The sequence below is a fragment of the Eptesicus fuscus genome, chromosome 4 (assembly GCF_027574615.1).
Source record: "Eptesicus fuscus isolate TK198812 chromosome 4, DD_ASM_mEF_20220401, whole genome shotgun sequence".
In the NCBI taxonomy this organism is placed as follows: domain Eukaryota; kingdom Metazoa; phylum Chordata; class Mammalia; order Chiroptera; family Vespertilionidae; genus Eptesicus; species Eptesicus fuscus.
The window spans coordinates 97,833,504-97,850,701 of record NC_072476.1 but is presented as its reverse complement, the minus strand read 5'-3'; the positions used below and the strand labels follow the sequence as shown (position 1 = coordinate 97,850,701).

The 17,198-nt window shown below is 41.8% G+C and overlaps 1 protein-coding gene across 2 annotated transcripts in view; it reads left to right on the top strand.

Moving 5' to 3' along the window:
• OTULIN (OTU deubiquitinase with linear linkage specificity) overlaps positions 1 to 17,198 on the top strand; it is a 33,358-nt gene that overhangs the window by 3,805 nt on the left and 12,355 nt on the right. For both annotated transcript variants that reach the window (XM_054715264.1, XM_054715263.1), the window contains exons 2-4: positions 5,123 to 5,199; positions 10,580 to 10,674; positions 14,706 to 14,849. In XM_054715264.1, coding sequence (XP_054571239.1) covers positions 5,123 to 5,199; positions 10,580 to 10,674; positions 14,706 to 14,849 — 316 coding nt within the window. The remainder of the gene's footprint in view (positions 1 to 5,122; positions 5,200 to 10,579; positions 10,675 to 14,705; positions 14,850 to 17,198) is intronic.

Below are 17,198 nucleotides of genomic sequence, written 5' to 3'. Positions count from 1 at the left end.
GGTTTGAATCTTCGGTCCACGGGCTGGCTGTGGGTGGGTAGGGGGAGCATGTCTGTGAACTCCTGAAATTGAAGGCAACACTTTATGTGTATTTATGTGTTTCTGGCCTGAGATTCTGATGAAAGCTGTGGCTTCTCAAAAGATCTGTGAATAACAGCAAATTGTTAAAACATTGTTCTTGGGTGTTGCTAAATATACTACTGTGCCTTTGTGTTTTCCCACCCAGCTCACACCTCAGGAGCTTCTAGGGGGCTATATTTGATGGGGTATCAGCGATGCCCTTCTGCCCCTCCCCTCACCTGGATGTAGAGCTAGCTTCCGAGTTTAGAGCTTAGATATCTCTGAGAATCAAGCCTCACTGCTGAGGGTCCAGGGTCGTCCCCATATACCTCTGGAAGTCGCGTGGAGTATCGTGAGCCAGTCACGGAAAGTCCAGTTGCAGAAGGGTGGTGGTATTTTGGCCTGGGTGCTGGTACTTTCCTGCATTTGATGTGTTGTCCACCCATCTGTACAACTGGTGAGCGGTGGAGAAAGGCTCGGTTGAATGGCCTTTGCTTTTCCTGTGTGGGAAGGTGCATTGGTGTCACAGTGGTTGACACTGTCTCACCAACACTGCCTGGGCCACTAGTCTCCCAGGACAGGCCAAGTTAAGCATGAACTGCAGTGTTCAAGTTAAGAGAGCTGAACAAAATCATCTTCATCTTAGCTTTTTTAGACAAGGGGAAGTTGGTGCAAGTGTTCATAATGGTGAGGGATTAAAATGCTGTCTTGTTAGCTTTGCATCAGCATTGACTTTTTTCATGTTAGATCTTACTTGTATCAGAAATTGAAAAATTGGCTTCACAGAAATGTGTTCTGCTTCACTGAGCTCTGTGTTTTTAGTTTATAGCTTTTGTTTTTAGGAATAGTGTAATTTTGTTTCTATGTAGTAAGCATTTTTAAATTAAGTTTTCAAAAATGTATTGTTATGTAGGTCTTTGAACAGCAAGAGGAAGCTTATAATTTAGAATGCAATGTCATGTAACTTTCTCAATGGTGTATGTTGCCTTAATATTAATAAAATATGTTATCTCTAGCATAAGAGAAAATGGGAACTTGAATATACACACTTTAAAATAACATTACGGTGCTAAACTAAACATTTTCTAAGGAGGAGTTGCTAACAGTTTGGTTTTAAAATTTAATTCAACTGTATAATTGAGTGTGATTCACATGCCATGGTTCCCAGGAAATCAAGTCACGTTTATGACTGTCTTACTTTTCTTTACTAGTACTAGTTCCAGAGGGAACTTTGCTGTGCTAATCATTTAAGTCTTTGTGCTTCAGTGGCCTCTTTTGTGCCAAATGGTAGACATCCCTCCCTCCCCCATTTGGCACTTACAAAAGATTGGCACATTTCTGAAACGGTAACATTTTATTTATCATTTAATATCCTTTTCTTATTATTGTTTCACTATTTTCCTTTCCCATAACAAAAATTCAAACCTCTAGCTATTTTAGATTCACAGCTTTAAATAAAATTTCATTTTGTTATTTTCAGCTTTAATATTTTGATACTTAAAAAAGTTAAAACAAAAGCTTATTGAGTGAAGTATTTTCTTTAATAAAATTAGTTTTTCTTGCTCTCACACATCTCTCTCTTTCTAGTTGGTAGTCCTTATGTTGAATAAATATCTCATTTTGGCTATTAAATGTCTTCTTTCTTTTTTTTAACATATTGATTGAGCTTTATTGCTTAAACTTAAAAATTACCTTCTCTACAAGGAAATACAGCTTTAGGATAATTTTTAAGGTGGCCTTTAAAGGCCATATTACAATTTTCTTGGTGACCTTAGAAAACTAGCAAGTGTCCTTGGTGGCCATGGAAGTTAGCAAATATTTGTGCACAAGATCTGAATGAAATCTAGTTGTGGCTAAAGTAATTTGAATATACTCTGGGCCCTGTTCATCAATTTCTGCTTTGTTTCTTTTGTATATCCTGAAACACTGCCTTTTAAAAAATTTCCAACTAGAGGCCCCGTGCATGAAATTCATGCATGCACTGGGGGCGGGGGCGGTCCTTCAGCCTGACCTGCGCCCTCTCCGGGCGGGACCCCTCGCTCCTTACCGCCCGCCTGCTCACTGCTCCTTACTGCTCGGCTTGCTGCTCCTTAGCGCTGCTGTGGAGGTGGGAGAGGCTCCTGCCACTGCGCTCACCAGTTGTGAGCCTGGCTTCTGGCTGAGCGATGCTCCAGCTGTGGGAGCTCACTGACCACCAGGGGGCAGTTCCTGCGATGAGCGTCTGCCCCCTGGTGGTCAGTGCGTGTCATAGCGACCAGTCGTTCTGGTCGTTCCTCCATAACGGTCGCTGGGCTTTTATTATATAGATAATCTCACTTTCTGTTTCTGTCTTCCCTTTGATTTCTTTCTGTTCCTCTCTTGTTGGCCTTTGTGGGAATTTGTATTTGTGACTGGACTGAGAAATGTTTGTTCAGAGAACCCCATCTGGGCACTGGTATTGCGATTGCACTTTGGTTACTTTGTAGATTGAAAAGGAAGAGGACAAAGTGTAGCCAAATGTGCATGTAGCACAGCTACAGCATTTCCCTGGAGGTAGAATGTTTAACGACTAATGGATTCCTGGTCTGTTAGAAGTAAGAATTGGAAGAGGAACCTTGTAGATCAGCGATTTTCAACCTGATGCCGCAGGAATTTTAAAACATGTGATACCTGTTTTGTCAAGGGCACTGACCTCTTCTCCCTTAGATCGTCAAATAAAAAACTGACAACAGCCAACACAAGAGTAGCTGTCCAGTGTGAAACAATCAAAATGATACCTATTTTTTTTTGTCATATTGGCAAAAAATACATTTTTTGGTGTGCTGCAGAATTTTACTAATTAGCTTATGAGTACTATAAGATAATGTAGGTCATTTAGATCTTATCCAGTCTTCTCTTTATGAAGACGAGAGAACTGAGGACAAGATTAGGTAAGTGCTTGCCCAAAGAGATGCTTCTGGTAATATTTTGAAAGTGATTCACTTGAGTGCTTGTGTTATAGGATCAGAATTTTTCACATTTGATCAAGCTCGGAACGTGGCCCGAAAGATATTAAATTAGCAAAAGAAGAACTAACACATTTAGTCACTTTTTATTTTAGGTGTTTGATGTATAGGCTCTGGGAATCTGGTTTCTGTTTGTTTTGAACTCTGGCACAGGCTCCGTGGGTGACATCACACCTTTTACTTGAAATCTGACTGGAGCCAGAGTATGTGGAAAGTACCTTTTCCCTAATATGACCCCTCAACCCCAGAACATTAAAAAAATCAGCCCACACATACCCCAGCACCTTTATTTTAGAGAGAAAAAGGCGATGAGAAATGATTATTGTTTATTAATACTTTGAGCCAATGGATATAGTATGAGAATTAATAGGAATAGTTAACTTTGAGTGCTGAATATTTTACATTGTCTCTTCCCATAACAACCCTTTGAGGTGGGTACTCTTACTGTCCTTGGTTAAATTTGGGCGCTGAGAGGTGTAGTTACTTTAGTTCCACAGTCATACATATGGCTGATAAGGGCTGCAGTGAGGACCTTTTAACTCTGGGTTCCCACTCCAGCCATGGCACTCTACAGCAGGGTCCCCACATAGTACATGTCCAGCTGTGGTAGGCCCATTGCCCATCAGGCAGAGGGAATGGGGAGAGCCAATCACAGGTTGTGAAAGTGCTTGGCTGGGAAACCTTGGACTGGTTTGGGTGTGTGTAGGGAATCATGGAATACTGGCTAGCCTGGTAGGTTAAGTCCACATTTTAGACTTTTCTGCTTATTTGGGAGCCATTGAAGAGTTTCAGGTGGGGTGGGGAGAGGCAGATACATTAGATTCCCCACCTCTCTCAGCATACCTTCATCCGTCTCTTTCTCCCCTCACCCCTTTCTCTTTCAGCTGTACTAGGCTATGGAGAAGGAGCAGGGGGAACTAAGGGAATTGGGGATGGGAGTATTTCAGTCATTCACTTAATTCCTTATTGTTTATTGACCTATTAACTCCTCCTTCCTGTGTGTCATTGTGCCTGGAGCCTCCTGTCTTGTGTGAGGATGGGGGTGTGCTGTCATCGGGAAGGAGTATAGGGAATCGAGGGTCTGATCACTCCTTGTGTGTATATCAGTCAGTTTCCTTGGTCTCAGTTCTCACTGTCTCCTGTACCTTCTGAAGTACTTGGCCTTTCTGGGGTTCTGCAGGGTTTACTGGTATTCTCTTCAACAGATGCCCTTCCACAGGCAGCAAGCCTTCCTGTCCTTCGTCATTTATTCCTCCTTTGTCCACTTTTGGACTTTCACATGTCTTGTGGTTTTAGCAAAGATAGTGTTTCTGTTGCCCATCATTGTCAGGTTGTGGTGTAAGTTGAAGGGGAGAGAAGGCACCCTAAAACCAAAAGTCCCATCATCTTTGTCTAGCACCCTTGTCTCCCTTTTCTAGTACTTAGTAGGTTCTTGTTAGTTCGGTAAGTGAGATTAGAGACTCTTTAGGAAACTATTCTATAAGTACCAAGTCAGTAGCAGTGGCAGCAGTAAGAGTATGTGGGACAGTAGGGATATGCTCAGCGGAACATGAATATGAGGGTCATAGAGCAGAGGGAGCCTTGGAAGGTATTATTTTTTTTAGCTCTAGTGACTTGTAATAATTGATATTCGCCTATTGTTGTTATTAGAATAGCTATTGTCAAGTTTGCTTGTGACATTAAGGTGGGCCATCAGCCTGCATACCTATGTGAACACTTTTAATAGCACTGTATTTATTCTTGGAACTTAATAGACTATGACAGTGCTTCATTGATAAGACACATGCTAAGATGCTTACATGTGCAGATGAGGCATTCATAGACTTGTAATTAAAATGGCCTCAGAGCCAGGTGGCAAATAGAGTGATGTAAAATGTCTCATTTGAAGTAAGAAACTCTGAAGTGGAATGATAGAAACATGAGTATCTAAAATGAAAGACCCATATTTTATCAGATTGTCATTAATATGAAAAAAAATTAAACTTTAAATGTCTCACCAATTTTTAAGTACCTGCATTTGTGATAAGAGGGAAATACAGTGCAACAGCTTTGAAATGTCTCATTTGGTGTGATTTCAGCGAGGAGGACATGTATCGTGCTGCGGATGAAATAGAAAAGGAGAAAGAGTTACTTATACATGAAAGAGGGTTATCAGGTATGTTTGGAATTGTTTTATTTATTGTTTTATTGCGCTACTGTTTATAGTAGAAAATGCTGTTAAATCCGTATATCCATTCATAAAATATTAAGATATACTTCCTAGGGGATATGCATATGGTCTTAGCTGCAATTATTCATTTTGTTAAAGTCTGGTGAGTATTGTTTCCTCAGGTCTTAACATTTTATTGAAAGTATTCTTTTCATGCCATTTTTGCACCCATCAGGATTTGTTGAATCTCTTGACACCACCCTCTTAGTTCTTGATTTCCTTACATTCTTGGAGGGGGAGTTTGGATTTGCAATGCAGTTTTCATTTCACATGGGAAGACTAATAGAGAAGAACTGTGTCTTTGCATCAGATGGCCATGCGGATTTGACTGACTTGTAAGAAAGAATGATCATGGGATTGGTAGCACTAATTCTCTCGTTTCATGATTTTGTGTCCATGTTTCTGCTCAGTCATGCCTGCTCTTCTCACCCCAAGCAGGGCCCTTTGACCCATCATTGCTGCTAGAGCGAGGCATTACATCCTGGCCTCCTCTACTGTGGGCACAGCCAGAAGGGCTGTGTGTGAAGTTCCTCCTTACTTGTGCAGGAGCTGAGTGGGGATGCTCCAATTGGGGATTTGTCATAGATCAGGCACAAGTGGCATTTTCTCTCTTACTCCCAGTGTAATGTGTGTGTTCTAAGTGGTTTGTTTTGAGAACTAGCTTCTGTTTATTTTATGGTTAACAAAAGCATTACTGTATGTGTAATTTGGAAAAAATGATACAAAGTGGGGTTTTGTTGATGGTTTTCAAGTCTTCCTCAACTAGGAATTGGTGAAACTCCTCACTGGTGGCCATAGGAGATGTTCTTTGTAGGGGCCTAGTCAGATGTATTCTTGGGCCACACTGTTCTAGTCCTCCATGAAATTGCTGACGATGCTTGGTTTCTACTGCTGCAGAGTTCTTATTAGTCATACTAGAGGCCCAGTGCACGAAATTCATGCACTCAGGGGATGGGGGGCTTCCTCAGCCCGGCCTGCACCCTCTTGCAGTTTGGGAGCCCTCGAGGGATGTCCATCTGACAGCTTAGGCCCGCTCCCTGTGAGCCCGGCTTCTGGCTGAGCGGCACTTCCCCTGTGGGAGCGCACTGACCACCAGGGGGCAGCTCCTGCGTTGAGCATCTGCCCCCTGGTGGTCAGTGCATGTCATAGCGACTGGTTGTTCCACCATTCGATCAATTTGCATATTGGCCTTTTATTATATAGGATTCCTGAGGAAGAAATGATTCTTTGGCTATTGTGCATTCCTGCTACATTTGCAGAGACCTCACTTTCTCCTTCACTCTGAAGGCTCTTCTTTGCCTGCCAGTACAGCCCTAATGCAGGCAGAGTTTAGCTTTTCAGTGGGCCTGGTCACTTCCAGCGTTAGTCTGAGATTAAAATGGACCCCTTTATATTCTTTCTTGCATCTCAGCCCTCTGGGTTTATTCAGTGCCCTCCTGAAATAACAGCCTTTGGAAGGGCCTCTGTAAGGATCTGTTGGTGGGAAGCTCTGTATGTTTGAAAATTTTATTTCACTTTTTTTCTTGAGTAACTCCAGATGAATAGTTGTTGCCCATAATCTTTTTGAAGAATATTTTATTGTGTTGTCTTCTGGTTTCTGTTGTTAGTTAAAACACTGCGGTCAGACTAATCCTTGGTAGAAAATCTGCCTTTTCCTTCTTCTCTTTGTCTTAGGTGTTTCTCCTTGATAACTCTTTAAGTGTGGATTTTTTTTTTAACATGTTGCTTGATATTTTTTTCTGTTTGCATTTCTGGGTGCCTAGTTTTCATCAGTTCGGGAGAATTCTCAGCTATTATCTTTATGAATATTGCCTTTTCTAGTTCTCTGTATTTACTCCTTCCAGAACTCTAATTAGATATTTGCTAGCCCCCATTCAGTCATCCGAGGCTCCCAATTACAGACGCTTTCATATATGTTTTTAATATTGTAGTCTCTGTTTCATTCTAGATGGTTTATTCAGATCTATTTCTCCCCCCCCCCCCCCCCCCCAATTTGCCTGGTCGTTTTTGCTAGTTTATTGTTCTCTGCTCATGTTTTTAATTTATTTCTTAAAGCATTTTAAACATACTCTTCTGGGTCTGGTAATTTCATTTAAAAAAAATCCTGATATAATTATGCCATTTGCTATTTTGCTTATTTCTTTCTTTAAAGTTTGAATTATAAGCTCAGCTCTTGCATATCTGTGTAGAGTTCATGCAACTTGGCTTGAGTGTGAGAAAATTTGGCCTTGTTTCTGCCAGGCACCCAGGGTGTCACCTCCCTTGGGCCACTTTATATGAATTTTAGACTTATGTTTCCAGGATCTCGTGGCTAATCTGAATTGACACCCTGACCCTGTCTGAGAGTCGGCCTGTGGTTATGAATTCTCAAGTCAGAGTTCAGGTCAACAAGGTTTTCTTACATTCACTCTTTGTTAGTGAAAAGGTTTCTTGCACCTTCTCCAGGGATCAGCATACTATGGCTCCCTAGCCAAACTTGACGTGCCACCTGGTTTTGTAGATAAAATGTCATTAGAACCTCTCAGTTACATATTGTCAGTGGTGGCTTTCATGCATGGTAAAGTGGAGTAGTTGTGACAGAACTTTATGGCCCCCAAAGCCTATGTTATTTACTGTCTGGTTCATTATAGAAAAGATGTGTAATTCTTGCCCTTCCCCCCCCCCCCCCCAAATTTGTCTGGTCTTTTTTGATAGCTTATGCTGAGTCTCAGCTTCTGGAGGGGTTCATCTGTAACTTCCCATCTCCCAAGGGTCTGATCTTTGACTTTGTCACCACATGGTGTTAAGAACCAGGCCTTTTGTTTGTTTCATCTCCTGGTTACCTTCTGTTTTTCAGCCCCTTCCCCCCTTTTCCCATTAGAAATGTTCTTTCTGCTAGTCAGTCTATGTGGTTGCAATCAAAGAAAGGAGCTGTTGTACATTCTAAGCTGCTTGCTGCCTGTCCTGCGCCTCCAGCCCCTGGCCTAGAGGTTGGCATTCAGTGGCTGTAGAGCAGTGATGGCGAACCTATGACACGCGTGTCAGCACTGACATGCGTAGCCATTTCTGATGACACGCGGCCGCATGCCGAGGATGAAACATTTGCTGCTCCTGAGGATGAAACATTTGCGACTAGAGTCTTGGAGTTAGTTTTTTTCTCAAAGTGACACACTACTCGAGTTATGCTCAGTTTTTTGGCGAAGTTTGACACACCAAGCTCAAAAGGTTGCCCATCACTGCTGTAGAGTCTGCCTCTCGAAAAACAGCAGCAGGATGGGAATTAAAGTACCATTTTGATCTAGCAGCTGTGCAGGTACCCGTGTCCTCACCCTCACTGCCTCATGTGCACATCTGACTCAGCACAGGATTGTGGCCTGGGCCTGGATTCTTGGCCAGGTGAGGTGCCCTGCTTCTTCCCCTCAGGCCTGAGGGGTAGGCCTGCCTGCCCTGCCCTGCCCAGGAGGCAGGTGTCATTTTGACATGTGCAGGACTGAGGACTGCAAGCGAGGAGAGGAGGAAGGTTGGACTTTCTTTCCTGGAGGCCTCTCCTGAGCAGGAAGCGTGCTCTGCCTGGTGGGAGAACACGGCCCAGTAAATGTCCTTGACTCTGGACATTAGCAGTTCCTCATGGTTTGTGGGGAGGTGAATGGAAAAGCAGATACAAGGCAACTCTTTCCTCACTAAATAGTCAAAAAATGTTTCTTGAATTTCAAGCAATAGGTCTTTATTTGAAGATTGGCTGTGCAGCATTGGTATTTGTGGTCTCTGTATAATGAGTAGGGGTCTGTTTCACCTTTAAGCCAATCCTGACTTATGCTACAAGAGTTGTCAGCTACGTGTATCTATGTTGTCTGTATACATGTTATTCCTCTTTTCATACAAGGTTTATTTTCTTTATAAAGGGATTCACCATGAGATTTTAAAAAATGCAGTTCTTAATGTTTTACATTAAAAAAATTGATTTACCTGAACTACAGGAAGGGCTTAGAGGCTCCTTTTTTGTGCTCCTTAGTCAGCTCAGCATCCATCACACCCTTGCTTGTGAATGCCTGTTGTCTTTTCTTCAGTAGTCTCTTTAAACCCATTCAGGACAAAATCTGGGTCGTAAGTCTTCATATTCCTAGCTCAATGCTTGATGTGTATTAGACACTCAGTAAATATTTGTTGAATGGAGCTGAATATAATATTTTTATTTTATGTCAACTTCCTCTGGAGTGGATACATTGTAAGTTTCTTCTGTGTTTATATTCTAATTTCTTTGCTAATGTTTACTTCTTCAATAATTTAAAAAGGAAGTCAAAATATGCCTGATAATTTACTTCCCTTTCTTCCTAAAACATACACATAGATATACGCATGTGCGTGTATATGTGTAGACCACAAAATCCAACCCCAAACAATAAGGAAAACTAAAGGCCATTTTCTTACTATATAATTTATCTGGTCATAAGTTGTATTTTTAATTTTGTTTTATTAGAGTAAAATGAGGTCTGTGGTTCAACTAACATTGAGAGCCCTTTTAGTTTCTGACTTATTATCAATTATTGTAGTCTTTGGGGATCAGGGCAGGATATAAATTAATAAAAACAAATACATGTTTTGTTACTGAAGTGTTATCTCTTAGTATAATGGGTGAGAAAAACTTATTACAAGTAATTAGATGTATTTTCTCATAGCTCAGACTGTTGTTTAATTGATTGGAACAGTATTCGTGGACACCTGTGTCTAAACAGCTGCAGGTTCTGGGGACATAGCTAGGAAATAAAATAAGCCCCTGTCCTCAAGGAGCTGTGTTTTACTGTGTTTGTGTGTGGGTGTGGGTATGGGTGTGGGTGTCAGTGTTATAGAGTGAAGGTGTGCGACATTGTGATATAGGGGTCTCAGAGGTGAGCAGGTGCCTAGGGAAGAGCCAGACGTGTTGGAGGAATACAGGGGAGGCTGCAGGTGGAGCAGGAGTTGTCTGTGAGGGGAGTGGTGAGAGCCAAGTCCAGAGAGACAGTTAGGCCAGGACAGCGGCCCTTGTAGGTAGTAAGGACATCAATTCCACTCCAATTGAGATGGGAGACCCCAGGAATGATGGATATCGTTAAAGTGCATCACTCTGGCTGCCATTCGGAGAATGGCTAGTAGGGTGTGTGATAAAGGAGACTGGTTGGGAGACCTCTGTGGTTATCTAGGAGCGAGGGGATAGTGGTCTGGATCAGGTGGTAGGCAATGGTGAGATCCCAGATTTTTTTGGAATGAAATGAGAGAAAGTAATCCCTGCATAAAGAAGTACCGTTGTTCTGATTATGCTTTTTTTTTTTCATTATTTCCTCCTCTCTGCTTCTGTTTGACTCTTTAACAGAACCTAAATTAAGTGTAGCTCCTGAAATGGATATCATGGACTACTGCAAAAAAGAATGGAGAGGAAATACTCAAAAAGCTACATGTATGAAAAAGGTATGACACCGATATGCACATATTTCAAGTCTTTCAAATAGTCTGTCATAGGTAATTATTTAGTGTGTCCTTTTATATTGTTAGACATTAATTATGGCAATTGCTATTACACTATGTAAATATTAGTGTTCTGATTTTAGAGATAAGGAACTTTTTCTGCCAAAGATAAGGGACTTTTTCCGAGTCCCAGTATTAAAATAAAATCATCAGTGTTTTAGTAACATGATTTCCTTGAAAAACACAGAAATGACTGCTGTTTAGAGTTGGGCCAGTCATTGCTTGTCCTCTTGGAGTCATTTGGGAATGCCCTTCTGGCCTGGTGAGGTAAAAGATGTCCTATCCCCTACTGTCGCCACCTGGGTTTGGTTTCATGCCCTCCAGGCTTAGGGGCTGGGCCCTCCTGCACTCCCCAAGCACAGGGATCTGGAACTCCCCCTCATTTAGGGCGTCCCAGGAGTTGTCCCCTCCCAACACCATTGCACAGATTAGTGACCCTAAGGTAGTCTCCAAGGCTGTGGGATGTGCCATGGTCCTGTTGTGACTGGGCTGGCTCGTTGCTGAGGTCAGATCCCCTGACTCACTCCTACTGCACAGCCAGCTGAACAGCACACCATTGCTTGCCCTTGAATGTGTCCTGAATCCAACATTCCTTACTAGTGTGAACCATGCAAAATTGCTACCATTTGACAGTTGTGAGCTTCAAAAATGAGTTTCAGTCTAACTCTTCCACCACCTCTTGTAAATTCTGGGTCATATCTCCTGCTCATTTTTCTCTTGGGTTTATTTACATTATGAATTTGAATGCACTTCTTGTATACTGGAGATAGTGATCTATTATACTTGGTAGATATTTTTCTAATATATTTTTTTGTTTGTAACTATTGTTTAGTATTTAAAATGTTTAAATAGCCCTAGCCGGTTTGGTCCAGTGGATAGAGCATCGGCGCCTGTGGACTGAAGGGTCTCAGGTTCGATTCTGGTCAAGGGCATGAACCTTGGTTGCGGGCACATCCCCAGTAGGGGGTGTGCAGGAGGCAGCTGATCGATGTTTCTCTCTCATCAATGTTTCTTAACTCTCTATCCCTCTCCCTTCCTCTCTGTAAAAAAATCAATAAAATATATTAAAAAAAATAAAATGTTTAAATATTTGAATACATATGGTCTTTTTCTCAGAGCTTGTTTTTGTAGACAGTATTGCACATCTTTCAGCAGGCAACTCAGCTGCCCAGGCCTGCCCGGAAATGAGCTGATCTTAACTCAGAGTGTAGCTGTCACTTTTCAAGCTCTGAGAGCAAATGTCAGCTCTGTCCCCTGCAGGTGTGGACTGCAGGCTCTTTGTGTCTCAGTCCCTTGTGAGAGAACTCAATCAGGAAATACCGGGACTCTCAGTTCCTGCCAGCGGTGAAGGGTGAAGAACATCTAGATTTGTGAGGCCATCTGCTGAATGTGCATATCAGCCACTCATAGATTTTCTAACAACCTTCACCTGGTATCAGACTGGATCACCACTAGGCCAGTATCTAAACAACACAGGCATAGCTCATTTTATTGTGCTTTGCTTTGTTGCCTTTTTTACAAATTGAAGATTTGTCGCAACCCTGTGTTGAGCAGGTGTATTGATGCCATTTTCCCATTAGGCTCAGGTGATTGTTAGCATTTTTTTTAGCAATTAAGTGGGGTATTTTTTTTTTTCTCATTATTTTATTTTTTTTCAGTTTCAGTTTACATTCAGTATTATTTTGTATTGGTGTCAGGTGTACAGCATAGTGGTTTCACAATCATATACTTTACAAGTGTTCCCCTGATATATCCGGTATCCAGCTGGCACATACATAGTTATTACAATATTATTGACTATATTCCCTATGTTGTACTTTATATCCCTATGACTGTTTTGTAACTACCAATTGTGTTTAATTAAGGAATATACATTGCTTTTTTAGGCATAATATTGTTGCACACTTAATAGACTACAGTGGAGTGTGAACATAACTTGTATATGCATTGGGAAACCAAAAAATTCAGGTGACTTGCTTTATTGAGATACTCACTTTACTGCGGTGGTGTGGAACTGAACCTGTAATATCTCCTAGGTATGCCCATATTTTTTCATCTTCCCCAGAAATACTTTCACTGACTTGCAATTTTATTATATGACCTCATTCTCTTTAAAGGATTTTTCTAACAACTGCCACCTGAAAGTCCATAATTGAAGATGACCCTTAAGTTATCCAAATATTCCATATTTTGGAACTCATGCTGAAATCATTTCTCTGTCATTTTATTTCAAGAAAAAGATTTGACCCTGTAGTTGGATTTTTCAGGGACCAAAATTTAATCAAAGGCACATCAGTTAGAAAAACTTCGTCACATCAGGACTCGTGGCCATAATTAGAGCATCTGGGGCCTGATAACAGCTTGGGTCTCGGTTCTTTTTTTAGTCCTCATTTGTCTGTTTGGTTATTCTTTGGAGATGTGTATAAATCCAAATTTAATTTTGAAAGTTTGACTCACCTCTCAAATAGCATGAGTAATGTATGCATTTGGAGAGGTGCAGTTGCTGTTGAACAAGCTATCGTGAATATTCAAGGTAATTGAGGGTCCACCATAGGGAAGAGATGCACATTAGTAGACATGAGTCTGCTTGATGGACCCTTATCTGTCACAGTGATTGGACCACAACCTAAAAATGGGACTCTCAACATTTTGTTGTAAAGAAGTATTTTCATACCCACTAAGAACACTGCCCTATGACTTGGACCTTGAACACAGCTCATGATGATGGTGCAGCATTTGGACACATTGTGGCTGTCTGCGTGGTGAGAGAGAGACTCCTTTCTTTGAGTGAGTGCAGGGTAGGAAGCGGTCTCCAACAACTGTCGAGGAAGAACGGGCCAAGCGAAAGGAAAGACAGGATCAAAGTGAGTGAGTTGGGGAACACTGAGGTTGATACAATGCCTGAGCAGTGCCCAGCCAGCGAGATCAGATCATCAGAGGCCTGTAGACTGGTCACTAGGATTTTATAGTGTCCTATTGTAGAGTATACTTCAAAATATTCCATTTGAATGCTGTTTTTGAGAGCATGTCACTGAACATTTTCATTTCCTCCTTTCACTTCCAGATTGAACAAGAATGACAATTAAATCCACTGTTAAAATAGTATAACAGAATTATCCAAGAATTAGACTTTTTAAAATGTGCCATGAAATTTGGGATTTTGGGGTGTGTGTGTGTCTGTATGTGTTTTAATACAGAGATACAAATGTAGTACATCTTTCTCTTCTTTCCTGTCTTTTCGTTAAAGAGTTTAGGGTCAATTTAAATACAGATTAAGCCCTTCAGAATTATCTATAATAATAAAAGCGTAATATGCTAATTAGACCGGACAGCTGAATGCCCTTCCCAATGTCATTCCAGATGTCCTTCTGGACGAAGCCGCCATAGCGGGGGCCAAGGCAGAGGTGGTTAGGGGTGATCAGGCAGGCAGGTGAGCAGTTAGGGGCGATCAGGCAGGCAGGCAGAGTGGTTAGGGGCGATCAGGCAGGCAGGCAGGTGAGCGGTTAGGAGCCAGTGATCCTGGATTGCGAGGGGTCCTGGGATTGCAAGAGGGTGCAGGCCAGGCTGAAGGACTCCTCCCCCCCCCCCCCCCCCCCCGTGCATGAATTTCGTGCACCCAGCCTCTAGTCAATACATAATTATAATTATCCATACATTCAGTTATCAATACATAAGTGTGCAACAATTGCTTAGGGAAGGGACATATAACTCCAACTTTGAGAGTGGTTAGTATTTTAATACTTGGTGTATTATTTATATGTTATAGTGTATTGCATCTGTTAACATGCTGATATTTTGGACAGTACTAACATTTGTTAATATCTTTTGATTAATAAAGAAAGAATTAGAATGTCTTACATGAAGGACTCAACCAGTCTTGTTTCCAGTCTTTCAGGGGCACATTTTTCCACAGGAATAAAACTCTCCCTGAAGTTAGTAACAACCATTTTGAATTCTTTGATGCTTTCACCCAGGGCTACGAAGAGGTATCTCAGAAATTCACCTCCATAAGGCGAGTCCGCGGAGATAACTACTGTGCGCTGAGGGCCACGCTGTTCCAGGCCATGAGCCAGCCGGCGGGGCTGCCCTCCTGGCTGCAGGACCCGGAGCTCACGCTGGTACGCTGCTGCTGCAGGTTTGCGTCCGTAATGTTTCCAATCGTTTCTGTGAGAAAGACTTCCCTTTTCTGCCTGTGCTCTGTGCTAGCCCAGCCTGCACTATGACGTCAGCATGTGGGTTCTTTGGGTTTTGTGTGGTTGGGATGATTTTGCATAGTAAAAGCAACCAAAAATAGTATTTCCCAGAAGAGAAAAATGGTAAAATTTATTTGAACAGTTGAGCTGAATTAGTAAAGGAGCAGTTTGGTTTCCGTGCTGGTGCTGAATTAAATGGAATGTGTATTGGTCTTTCTGAGAACCTGCTGGGGTTTTAGGGTGCTCATTTCTGTAATTCTAGCACCAGTTCAAGAAACTAGCACCCTCTGTGCAGTGTTAGGAGGATTGGCTTCGTAGGTGGTTGAGTAGCAGCACTAGAAGCGGGTGATCGATGTCACCCTGGGAGGGGCTTCCTGGGAGGTGAAGGTCGGGCATCTGAGATGTGGTAGTGACACCCAGGAAATCATGTCTCATTGTGTCGTGTGTCCACACACATCAGATGAGGTCACATCATAGGTTGGGTAACAGAATACCCCAAAGAGTTTGGTGGGCAGGAATGATTGAGCAAAACTGACAATAGGGCATAGTTAGAAAAAAAATTAGAAAAGTCTTGTGCTTATATTTTTTTAAAAAGCAAAAACAAAACTCAAAGTGCTAGCTGTGGGTATCCACCTTACTGGCAACTTACGAGGGGGAAAAGGACATGAGGATCTTAATTAATTGCAAGCCCCACATAAGCCCGGGTGACGTGATGGCCGGCAGTGGTAGGGGAGCCCTGCTTTAAAGGTGCGCTTCCAACAGCGACAGCCCATCTTGGTCAGCTCCCACCTCAAGGAGCAAGTGCAACTCTGTGCCATTCCTCAGAACAGATGGGAGTGTGACCACGACGATTCATCTCGTTTTGGGAACAGTGAGGAGCTGGGGTATTTGAAGTTGAAGGGGCCTAGAAGAAAGAGGATTTTTAGCTGCCAGCTAAGCTAATTAGAGGTCTGTTAGGTGGATGAATGATCACATGCCCTCAGTGGGCAAAACCAGGACCAGTGGGTGGAGGATACTACCTGTCCATCCTGTGATTATCCATTTTATAAACTGATATAAATCAGCACACCTGTGTAAACTGTGAAAGCTATTTTTTTTTCTAAGCAAAGATATGTTATCTTAAGCAGGTTACTCAGTATTAGCTTATTGATTTTTTTTAAATATAGAAACAAAAGCAGTTAATCCACTAGGCTGTTTTGTCCTTTGCAAATCATGACATTTATAGGTAGTGAAAAATTTCAGAATTGCTGATTACTTGGCAAAAGCATGCCTATGGCTGGCTATAAGACACTTAGGGAAGCAAATGTGAGTGATTTCACTCTTTTTTGCTTTAGCTTCAGTATTTGACTGTCATAATTTAATAGATCGTGACATAAAATCTTCCTTGTTTTAGGCTGAGCCTTTTTCTTTAAGGGGCTATTTAAATTTGTGGATTTAATTGACATAATGAATTTGAATTTTTATATTTCCCAAGAAACTCTGGTATAGTAGTGTGCTGCATAATTAAACATATAAAATATGCCCCATGGAAGTAAAGCATAGTGTCCCTTTTATTTTATTGACAGGATGCCTGTAGGTATTAAAAGCAGTTAAGGTGGGTTGTGCTTGCTTTCTGATCACCATTAGAATAGGTTGTGTGAATGAGCAATGGGGCTTTAAGATGGTTTTCCTGATTTAATTTGAGTCATGTGTAAATAGTTTTTAAATTCTCAAGTGCTCTTCCCAATTTCTTCCCTTTTCTGTGAATATCTGCCAACAAATACAGTTTCTCTCTTGGAGCATAATCTGATTAGTTGGTCACAGTGGTATTATTCGCATTATTTTTGTCATGTAACCTTTATTGAATACCAACAGGCCCGTGCCACAGAAGAAGCGCCTTATGCCTGCCTGTGACTTTAGTATTTAAGTTTATTAAACTTTCGTTCTGTTAATGCCAGCTAAAGAAATGACTATTCTTTTCTTGTTCTCCAACTAGAAGACTTTGTTCTCCTTTTGGCTTTCCAACCCCCAGCGACTTTCCTTGATTTGAGCACTTTTTACAGGGTCAGTTTTGTTGGTCGCTTGAGCAGGTGACAGATGTACCACATGCTTCATATTTGAGGTGCCAGAACAGGAAGGGGTAGCAGACTTGGTTGTTGCACTTGACCAAGCTATTTTCTAAGCACCTCCCAGTTGTCCCTCATGCTCTCCGAGGATGCCATTGCACTCTTGTTCTCACTGACAAGGGCCAGGTTGAGTGAGGGAGTGGGTGGCGCAGCGTGCCTGGAAGATGTT